Genomic DNA, 18172 nt, shown 5'->3' with positions numbered 1-18172 from the left:
GGAACCCTAATGGACACACTGCTCGACTTAGTTCCCCGGGAAATGGTGACATCTTAATCACTGCTCCGTTTTTTTTTTTTAAACCCCGCACCTCCCACCCCCTGCTCTGGAAAGCCCCGGAGAAGAGTGTTCTATCTCCTCCTCCTATGCGCAGACTCAACCGGACCTTAAGCGCATCTCCTGGAAGTTTTGTCCTAAGTGATGCGGATGCCTGGGAGGCGGGGCGATCTGACCACGGCGACGAAACCAGGTCCAGGTTGCTTTCCTTCAGAACCGCCGCTGCTCATCACCCGCCTCTCCCTTTCCGCCCTCCTCAACCCCCCCCCCCCCCCACCCAACCCACCAATCCTCCGTCCACTGTCCCGGTCCCCGTCGGTAGTCAGGCCCCTGCAGCCATCCAGCGAAGGCAAAGGAGAACGCCAAGCCTCCTGGGGTTTTAGCGGAGACCAAGACGCTCCCAAATAGCACAGCTCCCGACATCCCGCGCTGTAGGAGGAAAGGGCGTCTGAGATAAGATGCCCGGCTGTGGGGGACTCGAGAAGAGGAGGAGGAGGGAGGGAGGGGGAGAAGTAGAAGGCATCCGGCTGGCGGGTGCAGCAAGTGGAGATGCGGGAACGGCAGAGAAGGCGACTTCACCATCCCTGCACCTGAAGCTTTGATGGGGGCGAACGGCGGGCGGAGAAGGAGACAGAGGAGGAGGAGGAAGAGGAAGAGGAATTTGGCCTCCGCCAGGTTCGCATTTCCGCGCAAGCTCCTCGCGAAAAGCCAGCAGCGCGGATGGGGTTCGATAAAGTGAGGCGGAACCGTCCATAAAAGGAAGAGCAGTTCATCGCAGTCAGAGTCATCAATCGCCCGGTGGTCGTCACGGACAAGCCTGGACTGGGCAACGGTGAAGGAGCACCCCCGTCCCCCGACCCGGGCGGAGGAAGAAGCCGCAGGTGCCGGCGGACCCTCTGTTCTGCTGCTTCGGGCAAGGTTGATCCGGAGCGCGCCCGGGGCGGATGGCCGGGTGAAGCCGCCCCGGCGTGGGCTCCTCTGGGCGGAGGACGGGTGGGGGGAAAGAGTTGGCCTCCCGAGGCCTCCTCGCTGATGGCGAATGCCAGCGAGCCGGGAGGAAACAGCAGCCCATCGACCCTGAGCAGTAGCGCGAGCGCCTCCCCCTTGGCCGCCCCGGGCCTGAAACTGGCCACCCTGGGCGGGATCCTGTGCATCAGCCTGGCCGGCAACGGGCTGTTCGCGCTGCTCATCCTCAGGGAGCGGCATCTGCACCGGGCTCCGTACTACCTGCTGCTGGACCTTTGCCTGGCCGACGGGATGCGCTCGCTGGCCTGCTTCCCCGCGGTCATGCTGTCCGTGCGGCGCGGCGCGGAATCCGGGGGGGACCTGCCGCCCGGAGCTCTGGGTTGCAAGCTCCTCGCCTTCCTGGCCGTGCTCTTCTGCTTCCACGCCGCCTTCCTGCTCCTCTGCGTGGGCGTGACCCGCTACTTGGCCATCGCCCACCACCGCTTTTACGCCAAGAGGCTGACGGGCTGGACCTGCGCTGTGATGGTGTGCGTGGCGTGGGCGCTGGCCCTGGCCATGGCCTTCCCCCCGGTGCTGGATGTGGGCACTTACCGCTTCGTCCGCGAGGAGGCCCAGTGCACCTTCGAGCACCGCCACGTGGGGGCCAACGACACGCTGGGCTTCATGCTCATGCTGGCCGCCGTGGTCGGGGCCACTCACCTGGTCTACCTCAGGCTCCTCTTCTTTATACACGACCGCCGCAAGATGAAGCCGGCCCAGCTGGTCCCGGCCGTCAGCCAGAACTGGACCTTTCACGGGCCCGGGGCCACGGGGCAAGCGGCGGCCAACTGGACGGCGGGCTTCGGCCGGGGCCCCACCCCGCCCGCCCTGGTGGGGATTCCGCCGACCGGCCACGGCCAGGCCCGGCGGCGGCTCTTGGGCCTGGAGGAGTTCAATTCGGAGAAGCGGCTGTGCAAGATGTTCTACATGATCACGTTGCTCTTCTTGCTCCTCTGGGGGCCCTACATCGTGGCCTGCTACCTGCGGGTCTTCGTCCGGGCCGCCGCCATCCCCCCGGGCTACGTGAAGTCCTCCGTGTGGCTCACCTTCGCCCAGGCGGCCGTCAACCCTATCGTGTGCCTCATCTTCAACAAGGAGCTGCGCGTCTGCTTCTGGGCTCGCTTCCCCTGCTGCCAGAGCCCCCAGACCAGTCAGGGGACCCTCCTGTACCATCTGAAAGGCTTTGGGGTATAAATGATTGAGGGTGGGAACCTCTCCCCCTCCCCTGCTTCCCCATCATCTCCCCTCCCACCCCACCGCCCCAAACACACACACGTCTCCCCCACACTGTCTCTTCCCTTCACTTTGAAGATCGAAGGTTCTTCTCTTTACCGTGGTTGTCTTCGAGACAAAGATTTGGACTGTGGACGGGGCGGGCCCGGCCGGGCCGGGGAAACATGAAGAGCGCTGCAAGGAGGGCTCATCTCCAGCTCGTCTACTCGCTTTTTTTCGCAAGGCAGGGCTCTACATTTTTCGGGCCTTGCTGGGTTCAACAGGTTTCCTCTACCCTACGCTCTGGAATGAACAATAGGTGCTGCAGGTGTTTTGTATGGGGACGTCCATTTTGCTAGAGGCTCCAACAGTTTTCTTTGTTCGACGTTTCCTAAAGGCTAAGCCACATTTTCTACAGAAGTTATTTTTAACTCTTGCGGTCTATTGTAAAGGGGGAGAAAAAGCAAAGGGAAAATGATAAGGACCCTCAGAAGTCACTTGCTTGTGAGTGTCATTGCACTCCACAGGGTTGCATTCAAATAAAAGTTGGGGGCTGTAGCTGAATGACAGGGTGGAGGGGGGCAGGGGGTTGCACTGTTGGCTTGGAAATGCTTGAGAACTTGGGAAATATGATTTTTGAAATCGTTGGGGAAAAAAATCGAAATAATAAATGAAATCTTTTTTAAATGACAAAAATTTTACTGGTTTTATCAAGAAAATGACAGTCCTGGACATGATTTGCAAAACCGTGACTGTTTCTTCATATGATCTAGAAAGGGAATGCCTCCGTACACTTACAAGACTTCCAAAAAGTAAAAAAGTTTTCGTTAAAGATAGGGGTGAAGACATAGTGCCTGTTCACGTTCTCAGAGGCCCGGGAGACTCAGTTATTCAAATATTTCTTTGGTATTTTGCTCAAAAGCTGTAAAAATGGTTTGAGGGAATGCACTTCCTGCTTGATTAACGGGGTTGAGTAGCATACTTTTCCCTTCTTTTATAGAACCGATTTCCATGTCGAAAATAGCACCTCTGTTGATATGAAGGACACTGGATACTCGTGGTTTTTCATTTTTGTAGATAAAGCTTTCTTTTCCTGGGTCACTAAGTAAAGCTTTATGTTTTTACACTGATGGTTATTTTAAATTATTAATGAGAGCTATAATTTTTAATAATGCTTTTTGTAGTGCTACTGTAACTCCAAGATAAAAGACTGCAATTATAAACTCTGATGCTTATTCATTCATTCAATTGTATTTATTGAGTGCTTACTGTGTGCAGAGCACTGTACTAAGCACTTGGAAAGTACAAGTTGGCAACATATAGAGACGGTCCCTACCCAACAACGGGCTCACAGTCTAGAAGGGGGAGACAGATAACAAAACAAAACATGTGGACAGGTGTCAAGTCATCAGAATAAATAGAAGTAAAGCTAGATGCACATCATTAACAAAATAAATAGAATAGTAAATATGTACAAGTAAAATTAATAGAGTAATAAATCTGTACAAACATATATACAGGTGTTGTGGGGAGGGGAAGGAGGTAGGGTGGTGGGGAGGGGGAGGGGGAGAGGAAAGAGGGGGCTCAGTCTGGGAAGGCCTCCTGGAGGAGGTGAGCTCTCAGTAGGGCTTTGAAGAGAGGAAGAGAGCTAGCTTGGTGGATGTGCAGAGGGAGGGCATTCCAGGCCAGGGGGAGGACATGGGCCGGGGCTCGACGGCAGGACAGGCGAGAACGAGGCACAGTGAGGAGGCTAGCAGCAGAGGAACAGAGGGTGCAGGCTGGGCTGTAGAAGGAAAGAAGGGAAGTGAATTAGGAGGGGGCGAGGTGATGGAGAGCCTTGAAGCCGAGAGTGAGGAGTTTTTGCCTGATGCGTAGGTTGACTGGTAGCCATTGGAGATTTTTGAGGAGGGGAGTAACATGCCCAGAGATGATCTGGGCAACAGCGTGAAGTATAGACTGAAGTGGGGAGAGACAGGAGGATGGGAGATCAGAGAGGAGGCTGATGCAGTAATCCAGTCGGGATAGGATGAGAGATTGAACCAGCAGAGTAGCAGTTTGAATGGAGAGGAAAAGGCGGATCTTGGTGATCTTGTGGAGGTGAGACTGGCAGGTTTTGGTGACGGATTGGATGTGAGGGGTGTACGAGAGAGCAGAGTCGAGGGTGACACCAAGGTTGCGGGCTTGTGAGACAGGAAGGATGGTAGTGCCGTCAACAGTGATGGGAAAGTCAGGGAGAGGGCAGGGTTTGGGAGGGAAGATAAGGAGTTTGGTCTTGGACATATTGAGTTTTAAATGGCGGGCAGACATACAAATGGAGATGTCCTGAAGGCAGGAGGAGAAACAAGCCTGAAGGGAGGGAGAGAGAGCAGGGGTAGAGATGTAGATTTGGGTGTCATCAGCGTAGAGATGATAGTTGAAGTCGTGGGAGCGAATGAGTTCACCAAGAGAGTGAGTGTAGATAGAGAACAGAAGGGGACCAAGAGCTGACCCTGGAGAAACCCCTACAGTAAGGAGATGGGAGGGGGAGGAGGAGCCCGCAAAGGAGACTGAGAATGAACAGCCGGAGAGATAAGAGGAGAACCAGGAGAGGACGGAGTCTGTGAAGCCAACGTTGGATAGCGTGTTGAGGAGAAGGGGGTGGTCCACAGTGTTGAAGGCAGCTGAGAGGTCGAGGAGGATTAGGATAGAGTAGGAGCTGTTAGAGGAATTCGAAGGCAGGGGGTGTAGATGCCTCATTCAAGGAGTTTGGAAAGGAATGGTAGGAGGGAGATAGGGCGATAACTAGAAGGGGAGGTGGGGTCAAGAGAGGGTTTTTTTAGGATGGGGGAGACGTGGGCATGTTTGAAGGCAGAGGGGAAGGAACCAGTGGAGAGTGAGCAGTTGAAAATTTTTGCTTACAGGCATCCATTTTTATTAATCAAGTTACCCTCTCAAGAATTTGCTTATATAACTTTTACATTACACTAAAATGAAGCATAAGGGGTTTCTATTCTTATATTAAAGAATTTTAAGGCACCTTTTTACTCATTTATAGGTGCAACTACCTCAGAAATAAGTAGGATACAAATCAGAATGTCTTTCCTTAAAAACCAGAACCATTTAGCACCTCACATGTTAAAATGTTAAAACCCTCATTTTGTTTGTAATGACTTTTAAACTGTATTGCCCAAATTTAGTGGTTAACCATATTACATTTTCATTTTCACAAGAGAGATGTTGTCTGGAAAGTGGTCGATAATAATCACTACTTTCTACTGTGTACCAGAGTAAAGTAGGGTAGAGAACACAAGAGCTAAGATATGCAAAATTCATTCATTCATTCAATCGTATTTATTGAGCGCTTACTGTGTGCAGAGTACTGTACTAAGCGCTTGGGAAGTACAAGTTGGCAACATATAGAGACGGTCCCTACCCAACAGTGGGCTCACAGTCTAGAAGGGGGAGACAGAGAACAAACAAAACATATTAACAAAATAAAATAAATAGAATAAATATGTACAAATAAAATAGAGTAATAAATACATACAAACATATACACATATATACAGGTGCTGTGGGGAGGGGAAGGAGGTAAGGCGGGGGGATGGGGAGGGGGAGGAGGGGGAGAGGAAGCAGGGGGCTCAGTCTGAGAAGGCCTCCTGGAGGAGGTGAGCTCTCAGTAGGGCCTTGAAGGGAGGAAGAGAGGTAGCTTGGCGGATGTGGGGAGGGAGGGCTTTCCAGGCCAGGGGGATGACATGGGCCGGGGAGTCGATGGCGGGACAGGTGATAATGAGGCACGGTGAGGAGATTAGAGGCAGAGGAGTGGAGGGTGTGGACTGGGCTGTAGAAAGAAAGAAGGGAGGTGAGGTAGGAGGGGGCGAGGTGATGGAGAGCCTTGAAGCTGAGGGTGAGGAGTTTTTGCCTGATGTGTAGGTTGATTGGTAGCCACTGGAGATTTTTGAGGAGGGGAGTAACATGCCCAGAGCATTTCTGGACAAAGACAGTCCGGGCAGCAGCGTGAAGTATGGATTGAAGTGGGGAGAGACAGGAGGATGGGAGATCGGAGAGGGGGCTGATACAGTAATCCAGACGGGATAGGATGAGAGCTTGAACGAGCAGGGTAGCGGTTCAAATGATTTGAATTTGCAATTACTCCAGTTCTACCCAATAGGTGAGTTACTCCCTGTTGTCAAGTAAGGAATTTACTAATGCATTCATTTAACCCAGGACAGGACAACACGTTATTGAATTAATTCTACTCCAGAATAAACTAACAATAATTTGGAGGGGGTTAAAAATCTTCAAATGAGTGAGTTAAAAACAACACAGAGCATTTGCCTCAAATCCTAAATCAAACAACCACTTTCGACTATTTTCTGACAATATGTTATTTAAATTTCATTAAAGAAAATAAGCCCATTTCTCCCACTATTCAAGTAGCAAGTGTGGAAGAAAAATTTTACAGACTGCGCTGTGTTTAGAAAAGGGTATGTCAGAGATGAACTTATTACTACTAGCCCTGCCTTCATCCAGCTCTAGGAGGGAGAGGTGTTGAGCAGCAGAGATTCCCCTGCTAGTCAAGGCCAGCTCAACTTCAAGCAATACAGAGTTTCTTTATGTACCATTAGTACAGCATTCATAGTGATTGGAAGAATACAGCAAGATAAATAATTTAGAATAGAGAGTAGTAAGTCCCTGGGGCATTTTCTGTTTAAGCCCTGAACCAGCTTTGATAAAGTGATAAGCAGGGCCAGAAGCTTGATTAGTTCAAGGGAGGGGTTTCACCATGTTGTAATGTGCTTGACTCAGATTGAGTTTGGCTACTCGATTTGAGTCAATCACGAAACCAAGTTATTTGAGTCAAATAGCCAAGGTACATGGGTCAATCAAATGGCCAGGCTTGGCTTTGAGTAAACCAAGTAACCAGGTAGTTACTTGGTAATCAAACTACTGGGCTTGACTTGATTGAATCAAGTAACCAAGCTTGGGGTCAATCAACCCATCAGGCACACCCAGAGTGGTCAAGAGGGCTTAAGCAGAGAGAAAAGTCAGAGAGAAAGGTGGGCAAATGTAGGTCCTTGACCACTGTGCTTCCACACAAGCTAAGCATTTAGGGAGGCCCATTCATTTTTAGCAGCCACTAAGGTACTGTACTAAGTGTCACGGAGAGAAGACAACATGAATTTAAGACATGTATATGAAAAAACAAATCTGCTAAGAATTTTTCCTATTCCCTGCAAACTTTTCTCACACAGAACCCCTATAATTTTTATTGATAATAAAGTTTAAAGAGAGTTCCATGGAAATAAAGTACCTGTTTGATACTACAAACTTTTGGAAAATGCAGATGTTTTCAAAAGAGAAGCTATCCATTGATTGTTAGAAATATTAAACTAAAGAATATTTGCCCTGCTACTACATAAAAGACGTGTTCTTCCGTAGTGGGATCTCTCCATCTCCTGCAGATCAAAGAACATTCCAAGAAAGTTAGCGGCGTACATCTCACATCATGGGATATTTGCACAAAAATCATAGTGTGTATTAAATGAAAATAACCCTGTTATTAAAGCCAGAGTCCATAGCGTTATTACTGCACCCTATCAGTGGTACTTCAGGCAGAATCACTACTGGATGCTTCTGTGTCTGTGACCTGGTCCCAATCATGTATCTCCTTTCTGATGCTTATTTTTAGAACTGTTTCCTGCTGGATGACATGGCTGTTGATGGTAGAAAAAACTGCATTTCTCTACCTCCCCCGACCACGTCAGGTGCACTGTCTGTGTCTTAGGTGTTCAGTTCCCCCTCCATGCCAGAAGGAAAGGAGACTGCAGTTTTACTTCCCCAGTGGCATGGCCACATTTCTCATAACGTTGATATGGTTCTGCCCTCAAGTCCCAATTTAAATAATCTTCCATAATCAAAGTCTACAATCTGACCCAAATATTTAGGAACAAAAGTAGAATTAACCTGCTTAGTCTTTTGACAGTGTTCTGATTCTACTCATTTACTTTAGGGGAAGAATGAAATACTTTATCCAATAATGCTATTCAATACAATGAAATCCAAATTAGCTTAAAATGAGCCAGCAGGAGGAAGTAGAAGTGATTCTCAAGCTAATGAAAATTTAGAAAGTGGAGATTGAGGGTGCAGGGGTGATAGGATGTGGGCAGAAGAAGGTCTTACCTATAGGATAGTGTCTCATGTAAAAGACTAGATGATGAGAGTTGATGAGAGTCTTTACTGGGAGGAACTGTAAAGCAGCAGGTGGAAGAAAAGAAGTGTAAAAGTCTACTAGATAGGAAGCATTCTCCAAAATTAAAATGGCATCTTCCACGTTGTAGAGGCCATGCCCTAAGTCATTATTTTCTAATTGATAAATGCAAGTATGGGGATCCCCTGCTATAATGCTCTTTTTTTCACGCCTTTAAATTTTAATGGCAACATTTCTTACAGTGCTTTCCCATTTCACGATAATGTTCTGGCTTCCATCCATAGTGGGGTCAGTAGAACAGTCAACAGCAACACTTCTGGGAGCGGGTGGGGTGGGAAGTGTTGGAGAAAGTTAACAGGGAATGTTGCTGTGCTAGCTCAGGGTTGGGAGAGTGTGGCCAACTGTTTCTGAAGACCCAGAGCAGGTAGGTGGTGACATACTTGGCGTCGGCTTGGTAGAAGCATAGTTTGGTTACCCTGAAGTAGGGAATAATTTTCCACCATGCCCGTTCTGAACGTTATTATTCTGTTATGTTGTGTGCACAGAGAGTATTCTGTTCACACCTCCAAATCTAGAACGTTTCTCTTGACTCACCTGCCTTGCTCTACAGCTATTATGTTCCCTTCCCAAATCCCTGTAAACAGAAGTACCATTTCCAACATGTGGGTGCTGTGGAATTTTTAACCACTGATGCCCCCTTGCCATCTAGCCCCCCCCCCCCCCCGAAAGAAGTGCAACCCGAGGCATTTGCCTCACTTACCGACCATTTGAAGCATCTGGAAATGCTGATGCAGTAGTCCAGTTGGGTTATGATGAGTGATTGTACTAACAAGGTAGTAGTTTGGATGGAGAGGAAAGGGCGGATCTTGGAGATGTTGTGAAGGTGAGACTGGCAGGATTTGATGATTGATTGGATATATGGGGTGAAAGAGAGAGTGGAGTCAAAGATGACACCAAGGTTACGGGCTTGTGAGACTGGAAGAAGGGTTGTGCCGTCCATAGTGACAAGAAAGTCAGGGAGAGGACAGGGTTTGGGAGGGAAGATAAGGAGCTCTGTCTTGGACGTATTGAGTTTTAGGCGGTGGGAGGACATCCAAGTAGAGATGTCCTGAAGGCAGGGAGAGATGTGAGCCTGGAGGGAGGAAGAGAGAACAGGGGAGGACATATAGATTTGGGTGTCATCCTCATAGAGATGATAGTTGAAGCCGTGGGAGCGAATGAGTTCTCCTAGGGCGTGAGTGTAGATGGAGAATAGAAGGGGACCAAGAACTGATCCTTGAGAGACCCCTAGAGCTAGGGGATGGGAGAGGGAAGAGGAACCCAAAACTGAGAATAAACAGCCAGAGAGTTAAGAGGATGGAGTCAGTGAAGCCAAGGTTGGATAAGGCATTGAGGAGAAGGGAACTAGTAGACATGCCCCCTGCCCACAATCAATCAATCAATCAATCGTATTTATTGAGCGCTTACTGTGTACAGAGCACTGTACTAAGTGCTTGGGAAGTACAAGCTGGCAACATATAGAGACAGTCCCTACCCAACAGTGGGCTCACAGTCTAGAAGGGGGAGACAGAGAACAAAACAAAACATATTAACAAAATAAAATAAATAGAATAAATATGTACAAATAAGAGTAATAAATACATACAAACATATACACATATATACAGGTGCTGTGGGGAGGGGAAGGAGGTAAGGCGGGGGGATGGGGAGGGGGAGGAGGGGGAGAGGAAGCAGGGGGCTCAGTCTGAGAAGGCCTCCTGGAGGAGGTGAGCTCTCAGTAGGGCCTTGAAGGGAGGAAGAGAGCTAGCTTGGCAGATGGGCAGAGGGAGGGCATTCCAGGCCCAGGGGAGGACATGGGCTGGGGGTCGACGGCGGGACAGGTGAGGAGATTAGCGGCAGAGGAGCGGAGGGTGCAGACTGGGCTGTAGAAGGAGAGAAGGGAGGTGAGGTAGGAGGGGGCGAAGAGTAATTGTTTGTCAGATATGAGGAGGGAGGGTGATCCAGGCCAGAGATAGGATGTGGGCGAGAGGTTGGTGGCAAGATAGACGAGATAGAGGTACAGTGAAAAGGTTAGCATTAGAGGAGCAAAGTGCATGGGCCAGGTTGTAGTAGGAGAGAGTAAAATATATTCAATATTGGGAGAGGACAATATAAAGAGTTGGTAGACAGGTTCCCTTCCCGAAAGGAGCTTACAGCCTAGAGGAGGAGCATAGCAACCTTGTTCTGGGGAACCTGTTCAGTCGCCTCCTTGGAGGTATATCAAACAGGGAAAGATTGTACCCCACATAACCTTCTCAAGGCCTCACTGAACCCCAGTTGCCTTGTATTTACTCCAGTGCTTAGCACAGTACCTAGTAATAACAATAATAATGATGGTATTTGTTAAGCACTTACTATGTGCAAAGCACTGTTCAAGCACTGTTCTAAGCAATGAGGGGATACAAGGTGATCAGGTTGTCCCACAGGGGGCTCACAGTCTTCATCCTCATTTTACACATGAGGTAACTGAGGCCCAGAGAAGTTAAGTGACTTGCCCACAGTCACACAGCTGACAATTGGTGGAGTTGAGATTTGAACCCATGACCTCTGACTCCAAAGCCCGTGTTCTTTCCACTGAGCCACGCTAATGGCTTGGAAACAATGGTCAGGCTGGAGCATGACTCTGGCTAACAATAATAATAGTAATATTAATAATTGTACTTGTTAAGCACTTTCTTTGTGCCTGACACTGTACTAAGCCCTGGGGTAAATGCAAGATAATCAGGTCAGGCAGTCCCTGCCCAACATGAGGCTCACATCCTAAGTGGGAGGGAAAATAGTTATTAAACTCCTATTTTACAGATGAGGAAACTGGGGCACAGAGAAGTTAAATGACTTTTCCGAGGTCATGCAGCAGGTGAATGGCAGAGTCAGGGTTAGAACCCAGGTCCTCTGACTGCCAAACCCACAGTCCTTCCTCTAGGCTATGCTGCTCTGCCTTTGAAAAAGTCATGCACCTGCTTCAGTGGCAGAATTGAGATGGGCTAGAGACAGTACTATATGAGTCCATGGGATATGTTTGGGTGTACTTTCTTCCCTTGAGAATAGAACTCAACATCCTAGAATTTAGCAACATAAAGAATACTTGAATGTTCTTGCTGTCAAACATTTTCTTGAAACTGTGTTTACCTTTTTCTAATGCTAGGCTCACAATGGAGTGATTGTGCATAGATTTCTATTTGTTTCAAATGTATTTAACCAAGGAATTGAAGTTACTTGGGAAACTGGTTTTCAAAAATGCCTAGCAAATTTCCTTTTCAGGTTTATATTTCAAGTTATTTAATTATTTGTAGTTCCTTCTGGTTGAAAACCTGCTTCATGCCATTAAGTCCAAATATTTGAAATGGCATCTATTTCAATCACATCATCTATGTAAATCCAGTGATTCTTAGCATCTTATTTGTTATGCCTATTTGTGTTAAACTGCAAGTTTTGGGGTTAGAAGAAACTATAAAGAAAGTCTATAAATAAATTGAAACCATCAATTGTGATCTCGCTAAAATGTCCCTTGCTCCTCTCCAGTCCCTCCTTCTTTCTGTCTCCTCCTTGACTCTCCCATCTTTCCCAGTAATATCTCCAGAAGAGCTATCCTACCTCCTCTCAAAATTCACCTCCTCCACCTGTGCCTCTGACCCTATTCCTTCACAAGACTGTAAAATCCTTGTGGGAAGGGATCAGGTCTTCCAACTCTTTTGTACTCTCCCAAAGGCTCAGAACAGTGTTCTGCAAACAGTAAGGGCTGAATAAATACCATCGATTAATTGGTCTAAGCACTTTGTCCCCTTCCTTCTTCCCTCCCTTACCATGATCTTCAATCGTTCACCTTTCAATGGCTCCTTCCCCATTTCTTTCAATCATGCTCATGTTTCTCCAATCCTAAAAAAACTCTCAACCTCATGGCACCCTCCAGTTATTGCCCCATCTTCCTCATACCATTCCACTCCAAACTCCTCGAGTTAGTCAACTACACCCACTGCTTCCACTTCCTCTCCAATTCTCTCCTTGATTCATTCATTCAATCATATTTATTGAGAGCTTATTGTGTGCAGAGCACTGTACTAAGCGCTTGGAAAGTACAATTTGGCAACAGAGACAATCCCTACCCAACAACAGGCTCACAGTCTAGAAGGGGGAGACAGACAACAAAACAAGTAGATAGGCATCAATACCATCAAAATAAATAGAATTATAGATATATACACATCATTAATAAAATAAATATGTACAAATATGCACATGGCTTCCGCCATCATCACTTCACAGAAACTGCCCTAGGGACATCAGTGACCTCTTTTATGCCAAATCCAATGCCTTCTACTCCACCCTAATCCACCTCAACCTCTCAGCTCCCTTCAACACTGTGGACTTACTCTTCTCCTGGATACATTATCTAACCATGGCTTCACTGACACAGTCTTCTCTTGGTTCTCCTCCTATCTCTCTGGCCACTCCCTCTCAGTCTCTTTCAAAGGCTCCTCTTTTTCCTCCCATCCTCTAACTGTGGAAGCCCCTCAAGACTCAATTTTTTAAATGGTATTTGTTAAGCATTTACTATGTGCCAGGCACTGTACTAAGCACTGGGGCAGATATGAGTTAATCGGAATGGACAAAGTCTTTGTTTCACATAGAGCTCACAGTCCTAATCCCCATTTTACAGATGAAGTGAGGCACAGAGAAGTGAAGTGACTTGCCCAAAGTCACACAGCAGACAAATGGTAGAGCTGGGATCAGAACCTAAGTCCTCTGACTCCCAGGCCAGTACTCTATCCACTAGGTCATGCTGTTCAATGACTTTGATACAAATCACTGATCCTGGCTTAGAACAGTGCTCAGTGCTTAGAACAGTGCTTGTCACATAGAAGCGCTTAACAAATACCATTATTATTATTGATGTCTATGCACTTTCTCAAATATATACATTACATTAGACCGTTACATTTGTAAAGATAAGGCTATATATTTTCCTTATTAATATCATTAAATGTCCAATAAGTATTCATGTTGTATCACAGATAACTATATTACTATTCAGATTCATGTACTGCCTTCTGCATGGGGAACAAGCTAGCACATTTATATTGTTTTATGCCAATAAATGACATACCTCTGTAGCAATCTGTTTAGCCTATAAACCACAGTAGTCTAATCTTCAAACATGAATTCACTGAAAAGACTGGAAGTAAATTAAAAAATGGGATCAATTGGAAGTCCTCAAATATCCTTGTCAACACAGATTTTATGGAATTACTGCCAATGTGGGATTGTTATAGTATCTCTGTTTTGTATTTCCACAGAACTTTGCATTCCAAGACCTCAAAGCACTTAAAATGTGTAATTTCAGTTTTATTAGATGCCGAAGTTTTTAAGTCATTATCTCAAGGTCTTGCAGTAAAACTGAGCTAAAAATGAAACTTACGATGCTTGTCACCTGGCTTAATTAAGTAATCATTATATAATGCTCCTTAACCCTAATTAAAAATACAAAGGAAGAAGGTTGATGCTTGAATATAGTACTTCTGCAGATGATGTAATGGATCCTGAGAAGGGGAGTGGATAATTGCTGCACTTATTAGACGTGCTTAAAAATAAATGCGGTATAAATTGAAATGTCTTTAGTGTTTAGTGAAGAAAACACTAATACAAATAATATTTATGGCATACTGAATAAGAAATCAATCAATCAACAGTATTTATTAAGCTCTTACTATGTACTATGTAATAGTTACTGTATTAACCATCTGGGGGAGTACAATACAACAGGATTAACAGACATGTTCCCTGCCCATAATGTGCTTACAGTCCAGAGGGAGAGACTGACATTAATATAAATAATTTATAATACATCATTTAAAGATATGTACGTAAATACTGTGGTGTTGGGAATGGGGTGAATATCAAATGCCCGAAGGTCACAAATCTCAATGTGAGGAATAAAGGGATAAAATCCAGACTCTGAGATGGCAATTAAAAATGTTGGAATTTAATTTCAGAGACATCACGAACAAAATGCAGCTATAGGGTAATGTCAAATGACTTTTGATTTTTCTAGATTCTAATATAATGAAGAAATTTTCTCACAAATGAAATTAATAGACACTAGAAAGATAGTTTCATTTGTTCTGAATGGGATAAAATGCCAACCCATAGAAAGGTGTGTTTGATTTGAAGTGTGACAAATATTTACAGGGAAGTGAAGTCAACAAGATTGTCAGCAAGAATGGATGGTTACTCTGATTATTTTTGGGATGTGTGAATAAAGGAAGAGCAATCTACAGAGAAGAACACGTCATCTTGCTGCCACTGATGCATCCTATGGCAGCGCCTCACTCGGAATTCTGAGGTGTCTATTGTAACTAACAAATGACCCAGATAAAAATATCATGATCTCAAAATCACTGCGGTGGGTCTAAATTTTTTTTTTATAGGAAGTGTGGCAGAGAGAGGGCTAATCTTGGCATGGGGAATCATGACATAGGAATGTCACATTTTCTGGAATAGGACTCGTGACAAAAGCAGCATGGCCTAGGGGAGAGAGCACAGGCCTGGGAGTCAGAGAGTCTGGGTTCTAAACTCTGCTCAGTCACTGGTCTCATGTGTGTCCTTGGAAAGTCACTTAGCTTCTCTGTGCCTCAGTTTCCTCATTTAGAAAGTGGGGACTCAATACCTGTTTTCCCTCCCCATTAGATTGTGAACCCCATGTGGGACAGGGACTGTGTCCAACCTGATTATCTTGCATCTACCAAAATTGTGCTTGGCATGGAGTAAGTGATTAACAAACACCGTTATCATCATCATGATTTTGAAACAGTTTTTTCTGACTTGGCTGAACACACTATTATGGTATCAAATGAATCAAATTTGGAGCCCAAAGTAAAAAAGCAATACCAAAAACTTGCCTTTGGTCAAGACATGTGGAATGGTGAATTCACCAGTTGATTCCGCAGCTCTTCATTTTCACTATACAGACCGTTGAAGATTTTCTGTAGGAAAGAAATGAACTGGGGACCTGAGACAATGAGGTGGCATGATCCTTCTGGGCACATATCTTAGGTAGAAAGTGCCATATATCTGAAAAACTAGAAAAAGCCATAGTCCAAAGAGAGACAAAACTGAAATCTATTGAACTGAGAACACAAGCACTCTCACTGAGATTTTAAGGTCTCGATCTAGGGTAGATGAACCCAAAATACAAGTGTTTCAGAATGTTTTGGTATGGATGATAAACAAACGGTGATTCCCTGGAAAATAGAAGCATTATAGCCTAGTAGATAGAGCATGGGCCTGGGAGTTGGAAGGAACTGGGATCTAGTCCCAGCTCTGCCACGTGCCTGCTGTGTGACTTCAGGCAAGTCAGTTACTTCACTGTGCCTCAGTTACCTCAGCTGTAAAATCGGGATTAAGACTGGGATCCCCCTGTGGGACATGGACCATGTCCAACCTGATTACCTTGTGTATATCCCAACGCTTAGAACAGTACCTGGCACATATTAAGTGCTTCAAAAACACCATAAAAATAGGCAGAAGCTAGAAGTAACTTGTGAAAAACAAGTCCCATCTTTTATGACCAAGAACACTCTTTGGGAATAAAGCAGTAATTGAGAAGAGTCCGTAACGGAGGTGCGATTTGCATAAGAGGTATTTACCAGCATACTCAGTTGTCTGGGTGTCCTATGAACTCTTCCAATCCCAAAGTGAAGGGATTGAGCAATGGTCCAACATGGAGCCACCCTGTTGCTCCCTGTGATACTTCATTCATTCATTTAATCATATTATTGAGCGCTTATGGTATGCAAAACACTGTACTAAGAGCTTAGCATACAAAGCAATTTGACGCCAGCCTGGTGCCCATCCCAAGCACACAACCCTGCTCATGATGCTGCCTCCACCAGCCAGTCATATGACACAATCTGATGCATGGCCCCAGTGCTCCCCAGTCTGGCGGTCATCTCTGCTTCAGAGAAGCAGCATGGCTTAGTGGAAAGAATACAGGCCTGGGAGTCAGAAAGTCATGGGTTCTAATCCTGACTCTGCCACTTGTCTGCTGTGTGACCTTGGGCAATTCATTTGTTTCTCTGTGCCTCAGTTACCTCATCTGTAAAATGGGGATTGAGACTGGGGGCCCCACATGGGACAGAGACTGTGTCCAATTTGATTTGCTTGTATCCATCCCAGCACTTAGTTGAGTGTCTGGCACAAAGTAAGCGCTTAACAAAAACCATCACCACCATCATCATCAATAGTATCATTATTCAGACTGCTGCTGGCCCCAGGGCATTTATTTTGTATTTATTTTTAAATGAAAAGAAAACAAACACGAGGCTTCTCACAGTTGCTTTCCCTGCTCCAGTCTGTTGGGTGGGGACCTTGGGCAGCATGAGCTCTTTCCAGGAGCTGGACAGAGCCCCTACAGTTGACCCCACTTTCATGCTTGGAGGGGAGGGTAAAGGAACTTACCCTTTGTTTAGGCACTCGTCTCCCTTCACCCACAAAGCCTGGAGGCTTTGACATGAGCAGCTCTCCCTGAGCTCCAGCTCCCTCCCCTCCCTCAGTGCTTTCGATGCTTCTGGCTGACGAGTGGTGAGACAGACCCTTACCCAGAGCCATTAAAAAGCACGGGACTGTCATATCACCTTGAAGGATTACAGCCTGATTAACGTTTCATAGAGCAAAGTGCACCAAATTGTTGTGGAAAGCTACTATATCCCAGTTAGTGTTTTTCATTAGTTCTATGAAGACAGAGTGCTTACCAAAGTATAATTTCCTAGAGGAAACAATATCAAATACATTAGTGTATTCAGCAAGGTCCAAAAAATTGGCCTAAGCGAATATATTTTACAAAATGATAAAAATACAATAGTTACATGATCAAATGTGAAGCAATATGAATCTGTACCATTAATAAAATATTTTTAATTTGGTTTTTATGTGTATATATGAATACCTAATTTTTTAAGTGCTCTCTTTCACATCCTATCCACATCAACTTTGGGATTGGAAGAATTCATAGGACACCCACACATGCTGAGAAGCAGTGTGGCTCAGTGAAAAGAGCTTTGGAGCTCCATGGGCTTTGGAGTCAGAGGTCACGGGTTCAAATCCCAACTCCACCAATTTTCAGCTGTGTGACTTTGGGCAAGTCACTTTAACTTCTCTGTGCCTCAGTTACCTCATCTGAAAAATTGGGATTAAGACTGTGAGCACCCCGTGGGGCAACCTGATCCCTTGTAACCTCCCTTAGAACAGCGCTTTGCACATAGTGCTTAATAAATGCCATCATTATTATTATTATTCAGCAAAAAGTTCCCTGTGCTAACAAATTAGTGATTTGCCATTAATCTTTGTTGAATAGATTAGTCATTATCTAATGCTAAATTGAAATGAGCTTTAATTCTCTAATTCAGTCAAAATACTTCAGAAGTTGAGATAGAATGGAAGGGAGGTGTTTAAACAGAGGTAAATGCTCAGTGTTATCTGGAAGTGAGAGTTGTAAGATACTGGCATTAAAATTCACTAGCACTATCATGAAAAAGAGCTGAGTGTAGCACTTAGTATGGTGCTTTGCACACAGTAAGCGCTCAATAAATGCCATTGATGATGATGATGCTGATGATGGTAAGTGTAAAATAATAGGATCATGGCTACCTTATCTTCGGAGTAAAATCCCAAAGC

General features: G+C 45.7%; 1 protein-coding gene across 1 annotated transcript; it reads left to right on the top strand.

Annotated features, from left to right (window-relative positions):
* The first annotated feature begins 358 nt into the window (after positions 1-358).
* On the top strand, positions 359-2821 carry GPR27 (G protein-coupled receptor 27). Its single transcript, XM_038740070.1, has one exon. The coding sequence runs from the start codon at positions 1090-1092 to the stop codon at positions 2254-2256; it is 1167 nt and encodes a 388-aa protein (XP_038595998.1). The 5' UTR covers positions 359-1089; the 3' UTR covers positions 2257-2821.
* The last annotated feature ends 15351 nt before the right edge of the window (positions 2822-18172 follow it).

This window comes from Tachyglossus aculeatus, chromosome X1 (genome assembly GCF_015852505.1).
Source record: "Tachyglossus aculeatus isolate mTacAcu1 chromosome X1, mTacAcu1.pri, whole genome shotgun sequence".
Lineage (NCBI taxonomy): Eukaryota > Metazoa > Chordata > Mammalia > Monotremata > Tachyglossidae > Tachyglossus > Tachyglossus aculeatus.
The sequence above is the reverse complement of the archived record's forward strand: the minus strand, read 5'-3'. Positions and strand labels throughout refer to the sequence as shown.

Excerpts from the sequence above, each read along its gene's own strand:
- GPR27 (XM_038740070.1), top strand. The coding sequence starts at position 1,090 with ATGGCGAATGCCAGCGAGCCGGGAGGAAACAGCAGCCCATCGACCCTG.